Consider the following 19543-nt stretch of genomic DNA (forward strand, 5'->3'; position numbering starts at 1 on the left):
TACGTCTTTATCTTCTTGCAAGACAGAAGCAAGGGGGATGTTGAGTGAAACGCCCTGTAACTGTTGTTGACCCATACGACTGATTTGTTCTATTGGTGTGCCTACACTGTTAGTTCAAGTCCGTGTGCACCAGTAACTAAGGAATACTTCTTTCTGCAGAACTGCAAGTCGTCGCTCTGCCGCGAAGTCAGGTGCAACTTCGGGCCGTTTTTGAACAGACAGAAAATAGCACAAATCATATTGACGGTCGTTTTCAACTTGGAAGAGTTCGTCAGACAAGCAGTAAGTAGCCAAAAATGAATTGCTCGCTAACTACATGCTGTTGTTGAGTACTGTTCTCTCCTTTCTTAAGGTTTTCGTGCCGATCTATTCACTATTTGTGACAAGTCTTGTCGCCTTCTGCGCTGTAACTTCGCAAAATGTGTTTGTAAACGAGATTTCTGAGGGGAAGCTGACACAAGACAGTCATAAAATAAGCAATTTCTTGCATCATTTAAAGAAATACACATGAAGTATTACTGATCAAAGATTGTTACACCAGAGATTTTCTTAATCTACTGCGAGCGCATAATCATTTCAACCGCTGATAAGAACTAAGCTGTGTACATCTTGTTCAGTCTGGCTCAGTAGCTTGGGTGCTAGGTTGTTGAGCACAATATGCGAGTTCACTCTCGGCCGCGATGGCCGCGTGTTGATGGAGGCGAAATGCTTGATGCCGATGAGTGCGATGTCAGCGCACGTTAAATAACCGTGGTCGAAATTTATCCGGAGCTCTCCGCTACGACGTCCTTCATAGCCCATGGGCCGCTTTGGGACGCTAAACCTCACATACTATACCATATCACTTTGTTCAATCTTCACTTCTGTGGCAACATCACAAACGAAAAGTGCTTTCTTTGCACCATACATATGTGTGAGTCCTCCTTCTACCTGCTTTTCAGGGTACTTGGTATGCGTTCAGCGTTGGTTCTGAAGGCTACCTGAAGATTTTGGACAACACCACCTTCGTGACTGATCCCAACTCTCGAAGGGAGATACGCGTAAGAAGTGCCTCTATCAGCCTTGTCTTTCTTGTACAATTTTACGTTCTCCAGAAAGTGTGGTATTTTCTTTTTATATGCAAATAAAAAATAGCGATACTTGCTGAGAATTAACGTCTTGAATGTTAATATTTTGCAAAATGTTCCAGGGGTGAAAACGCGCTAAACCACAGCCTATTTAGCTTGATCTAAAAGTCTTCTCAATGGCATGAAGCACGAAATCCAAAATATCTATCATTGTGCATGACTGTTCGATATCTAAATAAAATTAATAAATCCAACCTTGTAAGCACTGGGGAACTTTTTTGCAGGCACTGTGCGCATCATATACTGAGGCAATTAACTATGAGTCATCAAAGAAAAGAAATCATAACATGCGATATATATATATATATATATATATATATATATATATATATATATATATATATATATATAAGCATGAAATGCTATTTTTCGTCTTCATCATGTGCTACATGGTGGAGCTTGTTTCAAGTACTCATTGTGTTCTCTTCTTTAAGGTTCTTTTTATGTTTTTGTTTCACCGCAAGTGAACAAAATAAAAAATCGTCTTTTTCGGCAGGTGGCGACCGTCTTTCAGAAGGAGGGTCCTCCGCCCGCACAGAAGGTGGCCGCTTGGATCATCGCAGTGAGCGCCTTCTCGGGTCTCATCCTCTTCTCTCTGATGATCGCCGGGCTGATTCACGTATGTACATTACTGCGCACCCCGCAACTTAAGAGGCAGCTTGAACGCTACATGTAACTTGTGCCTGAACGAATGCAGCTGAAGCTGCAGAAAGTTCACATGTTTCACTTATCTACGCACTCAGCCAGCTATGGTGTACAGCACACGGACATGGAAAACTTACACGGCATTAGATCTACTTCGATCCAACGTCTGACTATCTCAGATGTGCACCCAATGAAAAAAGCTTCCATGGCTTGGCGATGGCCCGTCACCGGCAGCCAACCAGGTCGTCCATGGCAAGAGCTTGACAAACCAGCTCGGGCTGTGGTTGGGGATTGACATTGGCCTTGCTCGGGCCGATCAGCGCTTGGCGACGCCGGGCCATGCTCAGCGCTACGACGGCCTAACGATAAATTACCTTTTATACTAAAGAGTACACTAGAATGGCAGCTGTAAAAATACATAAAAAGTATTTGCAAAGCCTAATTTGCATTTTCTGTAATTTAGGCATGAAAATCAAACGTCTGCAGCTTATCACAATGGAGTAGTTGTTTGGCCCAGTGCCGACATATTTACTGGTGAAATCTGAATAGTAATATTATCACGCTGTCACAAAGGCCAATTCCCAGCGATAAGCAGATCAAGTTATGGAAACATTATAGAAACCAGAAAAAGTCATGCACCACCAACATGCTGAGCATATATCCACAGACCGAAGAATTTTCGCGAGCTTATATGCTCCAAATCTAAAACCCTGCTGTTGGAGCCAGTGGCTTTTGCACGTTAAGCAATACTATTTCATTCAGTTGTGATTCTGTGATGACACAAACGAGCATTGCTAATGAGCGGACTACATTACAAGTACCTTATATTAAAAAAAAACTAACAGTTCACTCTGCAGTCATGGTTACGAACATTATGTAAACATAATGAGACTAGATTTTCTCAGGCACCACGACTGTGCGACATGCACGTGTCATGAAGGTATATTTGAAAAACATTCTGCTGGCTGATACACTTACGATCAAGACATGTAAGCGTTTTCAGCGACTGTGCCCTAATTACTCACAATTGTCTCAAAACTTTCCCGAAGTGGCTGCCAGAGGTGGCCTGGCGTCAGCTTGTGTTTGCATGCCTACGCGTCGGCGGCCAACTATTGCCAGGAGTTTGTCAGCGATCGGTGTTTGCCTTTTGCCAGCCATAGGCCGACACAGTAGTTGGCCAGCCGTTGCCCGACGCTGGCCTGAGCTAAGTAGGACGAGAACATTGGCTACCAACTCGAGGCCGGCAAGTTATCAACCATCGGCCATTGGCCAATTTCACTTTGGCAGCGCCTCCCATGAGAGTAGCTGTGGCTTTTGTACAGTCGCAATCGCTGAAAAGCACCCATCAGCCACATTTTCTTTTTTTCAGTTCTACTGAAATAGTGGCCGTTAACGCAAAAATTTTCTGTAAAATAAGCACACAGTTGCTAAACCGATAATACACACTCAGAATACCCTAAGGCCTTGTGATATTCTGCGCACTCCATCACGCTTTCAGTATTGCAGTACATTTCATTACTCTGCAGCTGGGCTTCTTCCGCCGCCGGCAACGCGAGGCCCTGGAGAAGCTTCTGAAAGAGGAGAACGACAACGAGTGGAACGAGTTCGCTGTAACCAAGGCTGACGTGGAGGCGGAGAAGGAGTTCTTCCGCAAGAGCATGATGATGGGCGCCATTGACCTGAGCGCGCTCCAGGATCTGGAAGGCAGCGCTGAAGACGTCAAGGACCTCGGATGAGCACAACTTCACGAACGGTTCTTCGATATTTACTGACATTCGACACCCGTCACCCTCCAGTACGCCCTGGGGGTGAGTGAAGTGCACAGTGTGTCTTATGAACTTGTTCCGTACATTGACCCAGTTTGCCGCTCTGCCTGCAGTTTTCTTGTGACTCTGTTCCGTGCCAGGTCTGGCGGGGGACCGTGATATTGTTCGTTGGTCTGCCTGCACATTATGTGACGACCATGCAGAGTTGGATGCTTTCTGCGCTGTATTTTGCCACTATGAAATTGAGCCATGGGAAAGATACAGCCTTGCATACACGCTGCACTATTACGTGCTTAACATAGGTCACAAAACCTGATGAAAAGAAAGGAAAAACACGATGCTCTCTGTGACGTCATTTTGCCGTCAAACGAGTGGAGTGATCAGATAATAATGGCGAGTGTAACCAAAGTTCAGCGCCAAACGATGGAGATACAGGCACCAAATACTGCTTATTTAGGGGGCTGTGGGCAATACCACCACTCAAACTTTGAAGAGACGCTTCAGTATCGCAGTCATTCACAGTCCCAAAGTCAAAAGCCAATTGCACCTTGTGCATCCCGCAATTGCGTCACTGTCGTGAGTAAAGTAATCCGACCCAATCCACACAGCTGCCTCTCTGGTAATTTGCACGTGAGGTGGGGATCTAGCACCTAATTTAACCTTCCTCTATATACTCCCCTTTCCTTAACTGCACGCCTTCGTGCCTGTCAAATCGTATTAAAAATTATTCATTCATTTTGTACACTAGAAAAGTCATTAGTAGCTGCCATCGACATTCGCATGAATAACAAGTTCAGAAAGCCCATGAGGAAACTCTCCATGTGTCCCATGCAAAGTGGCACCTTTGTTTAAAAATTCAACACGATCGATTCATTATCGCGTTTCCAGGAGGGTCTGCAGTGATGCCATAATACGCTTTTGTGTTGAGGAGTTCACACAGTGGTCGGACAAAGCGCAACTCATTTCTATTTTATTGTAATGATAGGCTGACAACTGAGTTTCTCATTCTCTATTTATGTTCATGTGACAAGCAGCGACTAGTCTCACCGGGTTTAAGCACAGATCGCCACAATGATTGCAAGTGCTCAGTGCCACATGTACCTGTTATTTAAATGGCCACGAAGCATACCGGGAGCGAGTACGTTAAGCGCTTCAGATTTCTATGACACTCAAGAAGCACAAGATTAAAGTATATATATATCGACTCAAGTTCACCATATTTAAAGTTACAATAAATAACATGTGCATTGTGCCAATGTCACTGCAAGCTGGAAGGCATATCAGTATATGTTCTCAATGCTGCAATGAAAAAAATAGAGTGGAAGTACCATCAGTACTTTGCTGTAATTAATATCATATTCATACCATAATGTACACGCTGTAGTATATAATTAAACCAGCTTACACCCGATGCACTTTAGATATATCGAACTCAAAACATGCCTTTTTGTTTTGCTTTTTTTTTGCCTTCAAAGAAGGAACGCTTTTCTTCCTTCTTGGCATCTGGTGTTTTTCTCATTTCTTCCCGGGTTGAATAGGCCCGGATTCGCGATCTGCGAATACAAGTTTTCCACGGACACACTCAGTTGAAGCAGCATGGCAGCGTCCAAGAATAGTTGATCAAGGGAGAAATTACCCTTGACACAACAGTATGGTGTCAGCCGACATCGTGTAAGACCTCTTTCTTTTTTCAAGCAGAACTCGTGGGATCATGAACAAATGAAGGGTCTCATACGAGTGAGTCCCAGTCACTGCATGCTAATGAAAGAAATCTTCACTTCAAAATAGCCTACAGTATTAATTTTGCTGGACATGCCACGCCGCTTGAAAGAAATTCATGCTGTGAACAGTAAATGCGCACTGTTTGTTGTTTAGTTTCGGTTATGCTTACAGCTTATTTAAAGCTAGCCAAAACCTAACCAACGTTGAAGTGTCCTTCAGATAAAACAGTGGTTCACTATCCAGAGGTGAGATGGGTGTACTATGGTACTTTATATGCGTGCAGAAATTGTTTGCTATGAGCATGGTTTTGCCAAACGAGTGGTTATTCTTTCTTGCCAGCACTTTTGTCTCAAGCTGAACGATGCGTTCGCGATCTTCTGAGCCATTCCAGGTGTGTCGCCCTCTGTGTGAGGGTTCCATTCAGTACACCACTAGACAGCCAACCTTTCCATGTTGATTGTTGACCATGATTTCATGATATCTGTGATTCACGTGCATGATCTCATCCAAGAGCAAGCATTGTGTGCCAGTGTTTTCATGACATGATTTGTTCTTCACTACTTTCATGATGTCCATACCCATGTTTCACCTGTTTCACAGAAACTTATAACTTTATTTGTGCTGTCTTGAATAGCCTTAATTTTTACGCTGTCCTCATTTTAATTAGTGCAACAATTGTATTAACTGACCATGCATATATCCTAGCTATAGCATATAATCCTCAGGCACTAAATTCGGGTGTTTATTGTTTTCTCCTGCACAAGTCGTCCTGTTGACAGCAACATTTATGACATTTATATACACCTGCTTATGTAAGAACTTGGACTCATTTGAAAAAAATACGTATTTCACTTCAGTCAAACTTAGCAATAAAATTACCAAATAGCAAGTCAGTGCTGAATTCTCGCTGTTGGCACTATTCATGGCCAAAGTGACAATTGTGCAAGATGTCTCTGAGTATGTAAATAAATATATGTACTTTTACTAAACCTTGTCGGCTACTTCTACTGCATCTCTACTTTCTCTGTGTTCACACTCACAGTGCTGCCATATATTTGAAAACCTCCCCATTGATCCCATCTTTTAATATTCCGTATGCTGATTGGCAAACAAAAAATGCAGGTCTGCTGACTATTGCATTACCTGTGGAAGGAAAATGAACTATTTAGGACTGCTCAAACAATGCAGAGTTTCGTTGATAGCTGAAAGGGATCACAGGTTACACTTCCATCCACTGTAACGTTTGAAGACTGGCTGATAGAAAGAACACGATTTTCATAACGAGTTTTGTAGAAAGCATAGCTAGCACAGTTAAAGCTTTAACTCTGCTTTCACGTGTAAGAAACGTCACTTATGGCTTCCAAAACCCAAATCTTCATTATGAGTTCACTTTAAAGATAAGTTGTTTCATGCATATTTCAGAATTCAGCATAATCAAATTTTTTCACTGGCTAAGGCAAAGCGAGATCGAGACGATTTGGGCTCCACAGCGGCCATAGGAGCAGGGCTACTGTGCATATGCTCACGCACCTAAGACGCTCGTTTTACTAGAAGCTTTGAGAGTTTGTTTTCACGTCCTCCGAGACTGTCCGAAGTGTTCTTCCCATGTGCGGTTGCTGAGGATATCCATTGGCTGTTGGGACAATCACTCTTTGCAAACTCAAAAAGCTGGTATCTATTTTTGAAATGACTGGCGGCTCCATCACTGACATATGTCATCTTGGAGTACACCGGCCGGTTGTCGTCCACCCATTCTCTCAATTTCTTTACACCCAAACAGGCATGAACGGAGTTGTGGCTCAAATAGTCACTAACAGTCGCGAAACTGTTTGTATATTTTCTTGTTGTGACCACACGTGTAAATACCGACATTTGTTTCTTTTGCCAGTGGTATGCCTGAGCCTCATCAGGAAGCACGACAATCCAGTTTTCAGCACAATCGAAGTGGAATACAATGCTCCCACGCTGTGTGGATTGGTTTTCCTCACAGATTGCTTTACCTTGAGTTTTCCTAATGTGCTTGTGCACGATCCATCTTGCCACTAACACCCGAAGACGATTAAGAAAAGTGTCAGCATCCAAAGGCTTTTTCACAAAGTGGCCCGACTCCCACGTCGCTAAAAATATTTCTTCATCTTCTGGGATATGAAGTTCCTCCAATGTCAGAGACCTGCCTTTTAGACACTGATTGCATTAGTCTACAAGGCACTGCGTTGACGACGGAGTGCAGATGAATGCTGGGCGAGTGTCATCAGCATTGACTCTGTGGCCAGTGCCATTCTAAAGTGCGGCGAGACAAAGTTTATTGTTGGTGCAAATGACACACGTGCGGCAAGAGAAAGTTTATTGTTGGTGCAAATGACACACGTGCACACATCATGCTGGGGATAACATTTTACCCGTCAAGGTCTCAAGACGTAAAATTTTGATAGGCCAATGCCAGAATCAGGATGATCATCTTTGTTTATGCGGGATGCCTCTCTAATTCATCTTGTCATGAAACGCTTGGTTACAAATGTTTTTTCTCCACCTATCATAACAGAGAGGACATCTTTTTTGTTAGGACTTCGTATAGAACATTCCAACTCATCCTTCGTGTAGTACTTATGCGCCACAGATATGCACTCAGGGCTAACCTTATGCCTAATGAAAGGATCTGGTCTGTACCACACAGCGCGATTTTCTTGCAATTTCTTGACTTGTTGATCAGATATATCGATGCTTTGGGAATAAGCTTCTTAATCTCTTTTTTGCCAGTGTTGATGGCAGGAGAGCGAGAAGTTGACACTGTTCCTGGGATGTCGTAGATGCTGCATAGGCTTGCCTAAAGCTTTCAGTCCACTGCACGCATAAGCAGCACCTTTCTTCGGCAGAACTTTCCGATGCATCACCTTGGCTGTAGGCCCGGCGTATCTTGCAGCGAATGTTTTCGGTTACCGCCTGCTGCACCTCACTTTGTTTCCTTTTGATGCAAGCAGGCCTCTCCTGTCTTCTCACTGCGCCTAGCGGTTTCAATGGGGACACGTCAGTGGTCACAATGCTCCGGTTGATGACACCGATTTCTTACTTTATGTCGTCACAAAACTGTGCTTTCCATAAATATACTATTTCATTGCAGAAATAACGAAAGCATGGGTAGCACAAGTAGTCCGTCTCACTGACATTCACAGGTCTTTCGGATATTAGAAGTTGCTTGAAAATGTTGATGTCTAGGTCGGTGACTCTGCGAAAATTTTGCTTCTTCAGAATGAGCTTCTTGTGCTTGGAAAAGGTAATCTGCATAAAACACTCGGTCAGAGCTATACTCTGTCGCAATGAGCACGTGAGCAGCACACGCAGTAAGAGCAAAATGCAAGCACGCCTCTCGCTCATGTGCGATGGAAGTGAACATCAGAAAACCAATACAGTTAAAACTCGATTTAACGAAGTTGAGGGGAGCCGCGAATTATTTCGTTAAATCAGGAACTTCATTAAATTGAGTGAGTAATAACTGCTGTGAGTAATAATTGCTACGTTTCAAAGTATGTATTCGTATCTTACATTTCAAGTTGCAGAACAAACGCCGTTATCACAATGTAGATGCAGCTGAAATGCATGTACTCAAAACCTCCTCAATCAAAGTTTTTTTCCCAGTTATCCAAAAACAGCAGTGCAAGATGCACATGTTGTGCAAGTTTCAAGCAGACCATGGCAATGCAATCTCAAGATATGCTGAATAGATACATGTATTGGCTTAGCTCAGATATAGAAAACAGCCATTTAAAGATATTCATCTCATGCTCATAAATTATATGCCATGATCCATAAATTGATGTTCATTGGACATGGCAGACATGACAGCATTGTTAGTTTGCAATGCTGATTCATTTTATAACAAGCATTGCTTGCATGTTGTGCCTGGGGGCATTATGACAATGTTTTGCACTTTCAGTAGTTAGCACTTTTAACGTTAGTGAAAAATTAGGGTGAATGACAGTGGCGAAATCTTAACATTCAAATAAACGAAGGAAAACACTATTTTTCAGCGATAATAGCACCGCCGTTCCGCAAGGTACTCCACAAGACATACCACCAAGCATTAATAAACTCCCTCGGAAAACAGTACTTTTTTTTTAATTTGGCTCTGTAGTCATTCTACATAGTGTGAACAAGTGAATAAAACAGCATTGCAGAAATATCTAACAGTAACGTCCTCTCATTAATATTTCCTATATGAAACCTATAAGCATGATGATGGAAGTAAAAAAAGCAAGATTCACCACAACGCTCAATTACGAAGCAAAATGGCCTGGCAGTAATGGAGATATGATCTACAAGTGATGAGAAATGAGCACAGGAATTGTCACAATCGTTTGACCAGTCATAAATAACAAATGATCACCCTGTACACTTTGTCCCCACATATATGATGCATGAATATTATTAAGTCATTAAGTTGTAGCCTCACAGTACACCATAATATATATATCTACATGTGCATTTAAGTCATGCTAAAAGAAACTACTGATCCAATTAAGCCTCACCCAGATTCACAAGGAACAACAATCATAAAATATAAGCCACGATACCCACACAAATATCAGTCACACTATAACATGACAATAATACTAACTTACACTTCCCATGTATGTTGCTTGATCCCTGAAGACATAAAATGTAGCATAAAACTCAAGCATCTGCTTCATCATCTCTTCAAACTCTTGTTAACATCACACACAAAACTTATTTCCACATAAAACATTCTGCTAAACCACAATTACTCAAAGACAAATCTATGCTGAATTATTAGCGCAGACACAGAGTGCGCAGCACCAGCAAAGAGCAATGACACTCAGAAAAAGAGGAGAATATGAGGTGAAATTTTCTGCTTTCATTATAAATTTGGTATGGCTGTCAGATTTCAGTGGACCATAGACATCAAAGTGCTTGGGCTGGTTTATAAATATCACTGATCCATTCTTTGGCAATAGACTCTTGGCCAAATATCACCATTGCATGGCACCCATCTGTAGTATATGGTTTTTCCAACTCCAGACAGAAGGTTTTACAACATTAGCATGGCAGTTTTGATGATGAACATGCTGTAAGAAAGCTACAGGAGTGACAGTCATGCAGCAAAAGCCTGCAAAAGGCTATCTTACAGCTGGTGTCATATTCCTATACTGTAAAACAGAAGCAATGCTACTAATCCACATTTAAGACAGCCTTTTTTTTTTGCCACCCTGGACATAGTTTTACATTTATTTTATACCGAATATGTTTCTCGAAAGCTAACAGCATGGAACTGCACAAGGGTGTAATTTATGTTTCCAATTAAGCTAGCTTTTCTTTAAAACTATCAACACTTCTTACTTGAACACAATATCGATTTCAATGTAGAAAGACAGCAGCCAACAAAAGAGCTACTCAAATGAATGAAAATTACAGGATACCAAGCACAGTGCACTTCTCAAGGAACTCAACACCTCCAAGACCACACATGATACAAGCATACAGCAGCTCCGAACGCAGATAGTGCCTTACATTCTGGTAAAAATGTACAAACACAGCTACTGTATTTCACAGCGAAGTGCTTTTTAGCAGTATAGTCCTTCATTTTAAATAAATACATCCCACCATAGCTCAAAGGATGTGTTTTGGTAAGCGTAAAATGTCTTCCACATGTGAAGGTAAAAGAGATGACAATGGAACCTTGGTGACAATCAGCCATGCTGAAACCTCTTCAGTCCTACAAGGAACCAACACCACAGGTCTCAAAGAAGAACAGTACAAAAATTTCTGCCCAAGTTCAAAATGCAGCCAACACCTTTGAGCACAATCACTCTAAAGAGTCTTTCGATAAGGCACGACCATGGCATCATCTATGTATGTAGAGATCACAGGAGATCATCACATCACCAAGGATGCCGATACAACCATACACAACCTCGTTCCACTCCTCAGGTGCAGTCACGTCTCATGCGAGAGTGATTTTATGTCACTATTGGCAGTGCTAGACCCGATACTTCAAGAAAGTCCATGCCTTGAACGTAAATTGCTGGATTATTCAAGGCACAAGTGTTCAAAGCACCACAGGTTTTGCATCCTGCCTAATGGGCCTTTGATGTCTTAGAACACAGGCCTTCTAAGCTAGACTTGGCAGCCACACTTGGCACATAGTACACACATGTGCACATGCACAGAGTTAGGTAGTTCAGCCTGCAGCACTAAAAAAAAAAACTGACACACAGAACATTAAAAAGCAACGTATAAACAAAATAATTCTTTCAGGTGAACTAGAAGATTTCTAGGTTTCTCACAGAAGCACTTCATAGTCACAGATGAGCAAAAATTAAAGAATGTAACTTGCTAACAACCACATCTCGTTGCATAGCTGTGACCCCATTTGAATACTACAGAATGCTAAAACACTTAAACTATAAAGTAGCTGGTTACATTGTCACTGCATGACAACTGACATATTTTTCAACATTAGCATCTATAATAATTAAAATATGGTGACCAAGATTGGCAGCAGCATATCTGCAGGATGCAGGAAGGCAGCTCAAACATTTTTCTGACTTATTCCAGAGGAGACATTTAAATGCATGCGTCCATGGTCATTGCATGTTATGAAGCTTGAAGTCCCGTGTGCACTTGTAAACCTAATAAAATCAGTAATCAATTTTACAAGAAATCTGGCATAGGACACGCCAAGAAATACCAAAATGCACAGGACAACACCATTGCAAATCAATGCTTTTTCACCGCAGTACTTTAAGATTCAGTAAAAGCTGAACTGTGGCTTCAAAAACTGTTCTCAACAAGTAAAAATAAAAAATGCTGCCTACTACAGCTTTCCACAAATGAAACTGCCTAAATCAAGACAACAGCAACACATCCACAATTAGACCAGTATTCTGACTTAAACGTTAACGATTGTGCTATATTTTCACTACTGCGCATTTGATTCTTCATTACCAACCACTTCTCTGTTTCAAAAAAAAAAATCCTTACAAAAACCTTCGCAGATGAAAGCTCGTAGATCAACAAGTTGGAATGTCAAGAAAGAGTTCCTCTATTGCTTTTTCTCGGATGGCTCAATCTCCAAGTGGCCTTTCAGCATGTCTACAGCAGTGTACGCCAAAAGCACGATCTGCTTACATTGTGCATTGCAGACTGTACCCAGAGGCAGACACCACAGATGTCCCAGACAATGGCAAGGTGTTCCAGAGAACATGACGACAATGTGACTAGCGCAGATCCCATGCTTGAGCATGCTTACGATTGCAGTCTGCTAGTGGGGCTCGTCTTGGGCGTTGCTGTCTGCATTGAGCAGGCTCGTTCGAACTTCAGGATCATCTGATGGGATGCTTGGCAGGGCCTCTGTCGTTGGTGAATTCGCTGCACTGCTGGCTGCGAGGGATTCTCGCTTGGAACGCTCCAGGTCCTCCTTTTCCTTTCTCCTGAAGAAGCCACACTGCAGGAACAAGAGGACTGATTTGCAAGGACACATATCTCAAGCTCCAAAAGTAGCATTCCGGCAGCAGGAGTACACAACCTGTTTGTAGCATATTTTATGCCCAAACATGTCAAAGTGCCAAGTTTGCCGGCCACAATGCCATGTTTTCATGGCAGTGTTGATTCCACTTGCCCGCTTACAATATAGTAGAGCTGTAGCCCAACATATTTGATACAATTTCTCGCATTTAGCAGGACTTGTGCCGAGGAAAAAATCCCTATTTATGTCCACCTGTCCACCTGAGCACAATAGGAGACTGGACTCAGATCATTGGGAGTACAAGCTCTGCGCACAGACATTAATCAAGAAAAAAAAGCCCTAGAGTAGCAGATGGTTCCTGCGGCAGCCACCTAGAACCATGTCACTGCAAACTGCACCAGCACTAGGAACGTTACAAATATAATACAACTATTCAGCCCGTCAAAAAGAATGCAAAGGGCACACACAGGTAATAGCCTTCTCGTGCTTGCTTGACCAGGCTATGTTTAGATATATTTTCATTTTAGGAGTAGACTAAAATGACACTTCAGTTCAGGAGAACCGACACACTTGCTCTACATAAGGAACTGCGACATTATGAATGTAATCTGGCTGCTGATTAATGAATTTTTACACGACAAGGCAATACTATTGGCTGTGAGGTAACCAGTGGTGGAGGGGTCAAAGATAAATTCAATCGCACGGAGTAATCTTTATTACACTAAAAAAGTTAATCACATGTGTATTTTTGCATCTCACATCTATCAAAATTAAGCTGCTGCCACCAAGAGCGAACCTAGAAAATCATGAGTCCCAAGCCGCAGCTACTATGCCTGCATATCGAGTAATACTACATATTTTTTTCTGTTGACTAGAGAGATATGCGCAATATGTACTTACCTTGTAAAGTACGGCAATGATGGCTACAAGCACTAGGAGGCCGCCCAGCACAATGAGAAGGTAGACCCACCAGGGTAAAGAATATGGTGCAGGTGGACCTTCTTTGACCAACGAGGTCACAATCTGCAGAGAACACAACAGAAAAAAAATTGGAGAGGACACTTAAAGGTGCACTGAAGAGGAATCTGAACTCGTCTTTTTGCCGCGGGAACTCAATCTACACGTTCCGAGCATTCATAGAAACTTCGATTTATTGCCCTGTGTGGCTGATTTCCGTAATTAAATCAAATTAATGCCCGGCTCCCGCCTTTTTTTTTTTTAATTCTGCCTCGTACGGTGGGCGGAGTCGACCAACGCAGGTAGTGCCTTTCACCCAGTCCTGTGGCGGTTTGCCGCTCTGCCATCGGTGGAGTAATACGTAGTAGTCCGTAGAAGCAAATAATCCGCGCGTATTTTTATTTCTGCGGGCTTATTTTGCGGTTATATTATCTGCAAATGAAACTATTTATTCACAGAAACCTAAAAAACAAAATGAAGCGAAAGTAAAGCCTCCACGGAGCTGGCTGAAAGGCACTCCCCGCGTTGGTCGACTCCGCCCACCGTACGAGGCAGAATTTAAAAAAAAAGGCGGGAGCCAGGCGTTAATTCGATTTAATTAGGGAAATCGGCCACACAGGGCAATAAGTCGCAGTTTTTAAGAATGCTAGGAACGTGTAGATCGAGTTCCTGCGGCAAAAAGACGAGTTCAGATTCCTTTCCAGTGCACCTTTAAGCTCCACCTTACGGGTGAAATACGATAGATTTAAAGGGTTAATGTCCATATATGTGGAACTGGTCATTCGCTACTTTATATTCATAGACCCTGGGAGTCCTCGTACTCCTGGTGCAGTGGTGCGGCAGTTAAGCGATATACGCCACTGCCCAGTGATGGCAGGTACTGCCACTGGTGGGGCTTGTGCAACCCAATTTGCTCTTCCCGAGCAACCTCTCACGAACAACAATTAATTTAGCTGCAACCTGCCCTGGAGGGCAGTTTGCGCACTATCCGACGGGCAGGTTGTGATGATGCCTCAAGCTCACGTGACCTAGGTTGTCCATCAGTTGCCTAGGTTGCTTCTCTGGGGATTTTTTCTCAAATTTTTCGCCATTGGATCAACAAGCCGCATAGGGCTAGCAGGTGGCCTCTCAGCAACATCAATGCAGAGTGTAACAAGTTCTCTTCAGAATGGCACATCAGCATGACAGCTCCGTAAAAAGTTTGGTTGGTTTGGTTTTGTGGGGTTTAACGTCCCAAAGCGACTAAGGCTATGAGAGACGCCGTAGTGGAGGGCTCCGGAAATTTCAACCACCTGGGGTTCTTTAACGTGCACTGACATCGCACAGCACACGAGCCTCTAGAATTTCTCCTCCAAAGAAATTCTAGCCTCCGCGGCCGGGATCGAACACGCGTCTTTTGGGACAGCAGCCGAGCACCATAGCCACTGAGCCACCGCGGCGGCCCGTAATAAGTGTTTACACAAAAACTTGACATAGCCAGCATTTTCATTTCCCAAACAGCATAGCCACTGAGATTAGTAGCCCCAAGTAGCATCATCCTCAGTAAGACTGTATAACACTGTCAGTTTTGCTTGTTGATCTGGCAACTGCTCAACAAGATCTGTCGAATGACATAACTTTTAAGCTCCTGGTTCAACTTTTCATGACTCTTCAGAAGTTTTAGCTGCATTCTTGAAGCTTTGTGGTAGTGCAGTAACTATAGAGACCAATCTGTGCACTGCTACCACTGATTTGGAGTGTTTAGCAGCAGGAAATTCTTCATCTAGATGAAACAGTAGGATCATCTAATGACTGTTGACTCAGCATAAGGCACTGTTGAATGAAAACACTTAAATAATTATTACAATACGGCTAACATGAGCCTTCAACATACCATCGCTTCTTTGGGCTGCTGCTTGACATAATGTGTGAACTCAGTATCATCCAAGATGGACAGAGAGCCCTCAGAAATAATATCCACTGTGTCTGGAGTTCCCTGTAAAATGGCAGCACAGACAAAAAAATCAGCAAGTAACACAAAATAAAGAAATAAATATTGATGAAACTGAAAATAAATCAGGGGCAAATGTGTGAAACTACTAAATGTCACAACTTCACTCAGGCACCACAAAGCTGTGATGACAGATGATGTGTCGCACAAAGGCTGAGGTAACTTCCTTGTTTTTCAATAACAATGATTTATTAGAGGTTAAAGTATCAGCTTGGATAGTTATTCAGACATGGGTTCGCATCGCATGTCTTCTTTGTCTTGAGAGAGAGAGACGCAAACTTCAGTGACATTAAGCAGTCAGGATACTTCAAAGAGGTACAGTGGAACCTCGATTATACGACGTTCAGGGGACTGCGCGAAACCGTCGTATAATCCGGGTGTCGTATAATCGAAAATCAACCGTGATATTTTTTAAAGTCTGAACTTCATTGTCGTCTTTTTTTTTTTTTTTTTCAGAACACAAATGCAGTACATTTTTGCCAGCAGAGGGCTAGTCTCAACAAACAAGATAAGATGGCCGTTGAGGCTGCCGTGAGCAGCGGGGCAGCGGCTCCCGCGGTTTTCTTGATAGGTGGAAAGATTAAGACGCACCGGTTATCGACTGGCTAAAGTGTGCTTACCGTATTTACTCGATTCTAAGCACCCCCTTTTTTTTCACGATCGCGATGCCCCCCCCCCCTCCTTAGAATCGCTTAGAATCGCGAAAATACGGTACATCCCGGCCTGCGTTTGCTGACGACCTTTTTTGACGGATGGTACGAGCCAGACGTCATATGAAGCGGGGACCTTCTAAAATTTGCGTCGTATAACCGAGGTTTTTAATGCATTGTCTCTATGGGGGTTTTGCCGGGACCGCACAAATTCGTCGTAAAATGCGGGTCGTCGCATGACCGGGAGACGTATAATCGAGGTTCCACTGTAGCTTGCTTTACTCACCACCTGCTCCATAATTCGGCTCACGTTGACAATCATGCTCAGTTCAATCTTGGCCACCTTGTTCCTCTGAGCGAATGGACCCATCTGGCATGTGAAGCTTATGCATTCAGCACCCGAACAGTCCTGCAGAAATATAAGACCAGTGAAGAACATTATGCCTTCATTTTGTTTTGATTAATGCACAGTGCTTCACATGTAAGACTTAAACGTGACCATATTTGATGGCTAAGAAAAATTGGCAGATACGCAGCGTCAGTGCTAGCTTATAATGAATTAGCCTGAAAAGTCAAGACCATTATATTTTCAGTATCTAAAAATGGAACACTAATTCATAAAAATGACGAGAATATGAGAAAGAGAGAGACTTGGTGGTGATCTTTGCAGTCATTGTGTTAGTGCAGCTGACTTGTACTCGCTGTACATGGGGATTAGGCAAGGTTGATAGTGGTCATGCTAGTGTTTGTAATTTTTTATTTACGCAGAGCAATGAGGAATAGCTGGTGCTTCCTAAGCCTCTTAACACTGCATATCTATTAAAGGATAACACTGCATATCTATTAAAATATATACGAAAAACTCTGCCCGCTTTCATCGATTATTAGACGTGCTTCAAGGTTGACGGCAAACACTGACAGCTAGTCTATTCTCATAAACCATTCGTGCAAATTCAAAGCTTCAAAGTCGAATGTGAAAATGAGATCGAATGTTGCACAGTTATGCAAACAATTCACTCGCATTCCATGCAACAAGAATAAAACATGACAAAGGACAAATAAGAACATGTTTTTCAAGGACCTCTGTTGTATTAAAAACTTTTGAGTGAGTACTTTGGATGATCCGGTTTGGCAGTGACTGCAATCACTACTGGTCAAGTTGAGCTAAAAATTCTATTAACACTTGAGACTTCCAGCTGGAAAAAGCAATAGCCATATGTAGCACTCATAACAACAAGATCAGAAAATGCCACTGCAGAAAGACAAATCGCCTGAAAGCATTACTGCACAAGGCTACTGAAAACACAATGCGTTACTTTTTTGCTGTTTCCAGTGCCACATCAAATATCACACTTTAAAGCTATACTTAAATTAAATATCTGCCTGACTTAACAGGGTGCACCGTAAGCAAAATTCGGAAGTTGTAGGTTTGTATCCTACTGGCAGCATGCGGTTGTTTTTTCGTCTAAGATTGTTACACTTAATTTCGCATTGATCAATACTATAATTAAAACGAAAAAAATTCCCCTATGCTTTCCCAGGTTTCTGTGGCTGTTGGCTCCCTTCATATATTATCTGCACACTTATTGTCAGCCATGTTCACACAATTCACTCATCCTTGTTCAATAAACAATTACATATACACAGATATTGAAGGTCAGATCTAGCTATTTTCATGTTTCATCATCAGCTGATCTTCCTGAAATTAGCCTGTTTATAATAAAATATATATTTATATAATTATATAATGAAATAAAGTAAAATAAGCTAAAAAAAATGCTGGCAAGAGAGTAGGAAAGCTGTACATGATACTCTTGGTACTGTTAAAACTGTGATAACCTAACAAAACTTATAGAATGGCCCCGAATTTTTATTTTTCGGCAGCACATCACAGGCAATAAATATGCACAAAGCAAGTACAAAGATAGCATGCAAATTCAATACTGTATGAGGCATGTTGCTAAGCCCCAACAATGATGACAGTGGCCGACGACAGAGCCCATTATAACCCATGCTCACCAATGTCAGCGTCTTGACCTGAGCTACTGGAAAGTGGCTGTCCAGAATTGCAAGTGGGCTGGCTTCCCTGGTGTGCCTCTCAGTAGGTGGCGCTGAGGTAGAACGTTTGCGGAGGCTAGCAACAGAAGTGTTGCAACTGCCACCGACCTTGGTTCGAGTTCCATCGTCAGCCTGCACAAAAGCATGGTACTTAAAACAGGTACTCGAGCTCAGCATCAGTTCCCCAATACAAGATATTCATCTTAAACTGCAGTTTCACTTTTTCCAAGCAACTTTTTGTGACACGCTAACCGCCTGCACAACAAGCTCCATTAGCAACCTGCAATAGCCTGAACTACGCACTACATGAAAACAACTAGAAAGGAATAAAGACACGTATTCCTCAAAAAGTGGAACTCACCATTACACTCTGAAGGGTCATAAACGCGGCCTCCTTTCCCACAATCTTGACCGGCACAGATATTGTAACGGCAACCTTGTCAATTGGGCTGTCATAGTACTTCACCATCTGCGACAGAGAGGCACATGCACATTGTTAACAGTAACTTGATATTAAAATTCTGGAGCTAGCATTTGTTACCAATGATGAAAGAAAGCAATACGCTGCATACAGCTAAGATAAAGTGCAGTCTTTTCTGTTCGCCTTCTTTTAATATATCCACTACGTGCAAGATGTCCCAAAATACTGAAGATAAAAGCAATAAAGGGGACCTTAGGTAATCATATCACGTCAAAAGGCCTGCATTATTGTATGCAAGTCTTCAGTGAGTAAGCAGGCTCTATAAGAAAATAATGGCATGTATGCCATCAATAGAAGTATGTTGCAGACCTTTGAACAGTATTCGCAGGACAGTCATGAGTTCATAGCGTGAACGATTAGCATTAGCTGGAGCAGGGGAAGGGTGGAATTTCAGAAAATTAAGCCTAATTTGGGGGATGTGGCGGGAGAGGAAGTGGAGAGGGTGGGAAGACCACAACCATCTGCAGTGACTGCAGTCCACCGCCTCCCATCTCTGTAGAGGTGCTCATAACAGCTTGGCTAGCATCTGGTTATAGAGGTGTTATTTTTGTAGCGAAAGCTACACTAGGCTAGTCACAGCGCATTTCGGGCGGTCTTCACAGGCCAGTACTGTGCATTCACCGTAACCATGGCAACCAGAGCAACCATGGCAACTGGTTGCCATGGT

General features: G+C 42.5%; 2 protein-coding genes and 1 pseudogene across 4 annotated transcripts in view; 1 reads left to right on the plus strand and 2 right to left on the minus strand.

Moving 5' to 3' along the window:
- LOC149341712 (integrin alpha-9-like) overlaps positions 1 to 6249 on the plus strand; it is a 57468-nt pseudogene extending 51219 nt beyond the window's left edge. The window contains exons 24-27 of the transcript XR_016282957.1: positions 160 to 282; positions 942 to 1040; positions 1624 to 1746; positions 3299 to 6249. The product of XR_016282957.1 is annotated as an integrin alpha-9-like (transcript). The remainder of the gene's footprint in view (positions 1 to 159; positions 283 to 941; positions 1041 to 1623; positions 1747 to 3298) is intronic.
- Positions 6250 to 6790: 541 nt separating this feature from the next.
- On the minus strand, positions 6791 to 9948 carry LOC149341713 (uncharacterized). Its single transcript, XM_089546694.1, has 2 exons — positions 9877 to 9948; positions 6791 to 7444 (listed from the first exon to the last, which is right to left on the minus strand). Exons 1-2 carry the CDS (start codon positions 9946 to 9948, stop codon positions 6791 to 6793), a joined length of 726 nt encoding a protein of 241 aa, XP_089402820.1.
- LOC149341714 (integrin alpha-9-like) overlaps positions 9352 to 19543 on the minus strand; it is a 61598-nt gene continuing 51406 nt past the window's right edge. Inside the window, exons 22-28 of one of the 2 annotated variants that reach the window (XM_089543877.1) lie at positions 18757 to 18864; positions 18357 to 18527; positions 16624 to 16746; positions 15571 to 15672; positions 13641 to 13763; positions 12525 to 12719; positions 9352 to 10988 (exon numbers count right to left, since the gene is read on the minus strand). In XM_089543877.1, coding sequence (XP_089400003.1) covers positions 12537 to 12719; positions 13641 to 13763; positions 15571 to 15672; positions 16624 to 16746; positions 18357 to 18527; positions 18757 to 18864 — 810 coding nt within the window. In that variant the 3' untranslated portion in view covers positions 9352 to 10988; positions 12525 to 12536. Of the gene's footprint in view, positions 12720 to 13640; positions 13764 to 15570; positions 15673 to 16623; positions 16747 to 18356; positions 18528 to 18756; positions 18865 to 19543 lie in introns of both variants that reach the window. The other variant, XM_089543876.1, reaches the window with a different exon arrangement.

This window comes from Amblyomma mixtum, chromosome 5 (genome assembly GCF_055824585.1).
Source record: "Amblyomma mixtum isolate Tamu chromosome 5, ASM5582458v1, whole genome shotgun sequence".
Lineage (NCBI taxonomy): Eukaryota > Metazoa > Arthropoda > Arachnida > Ixodida > Ixodidae > Amblyomma > Amblyomma mixtum.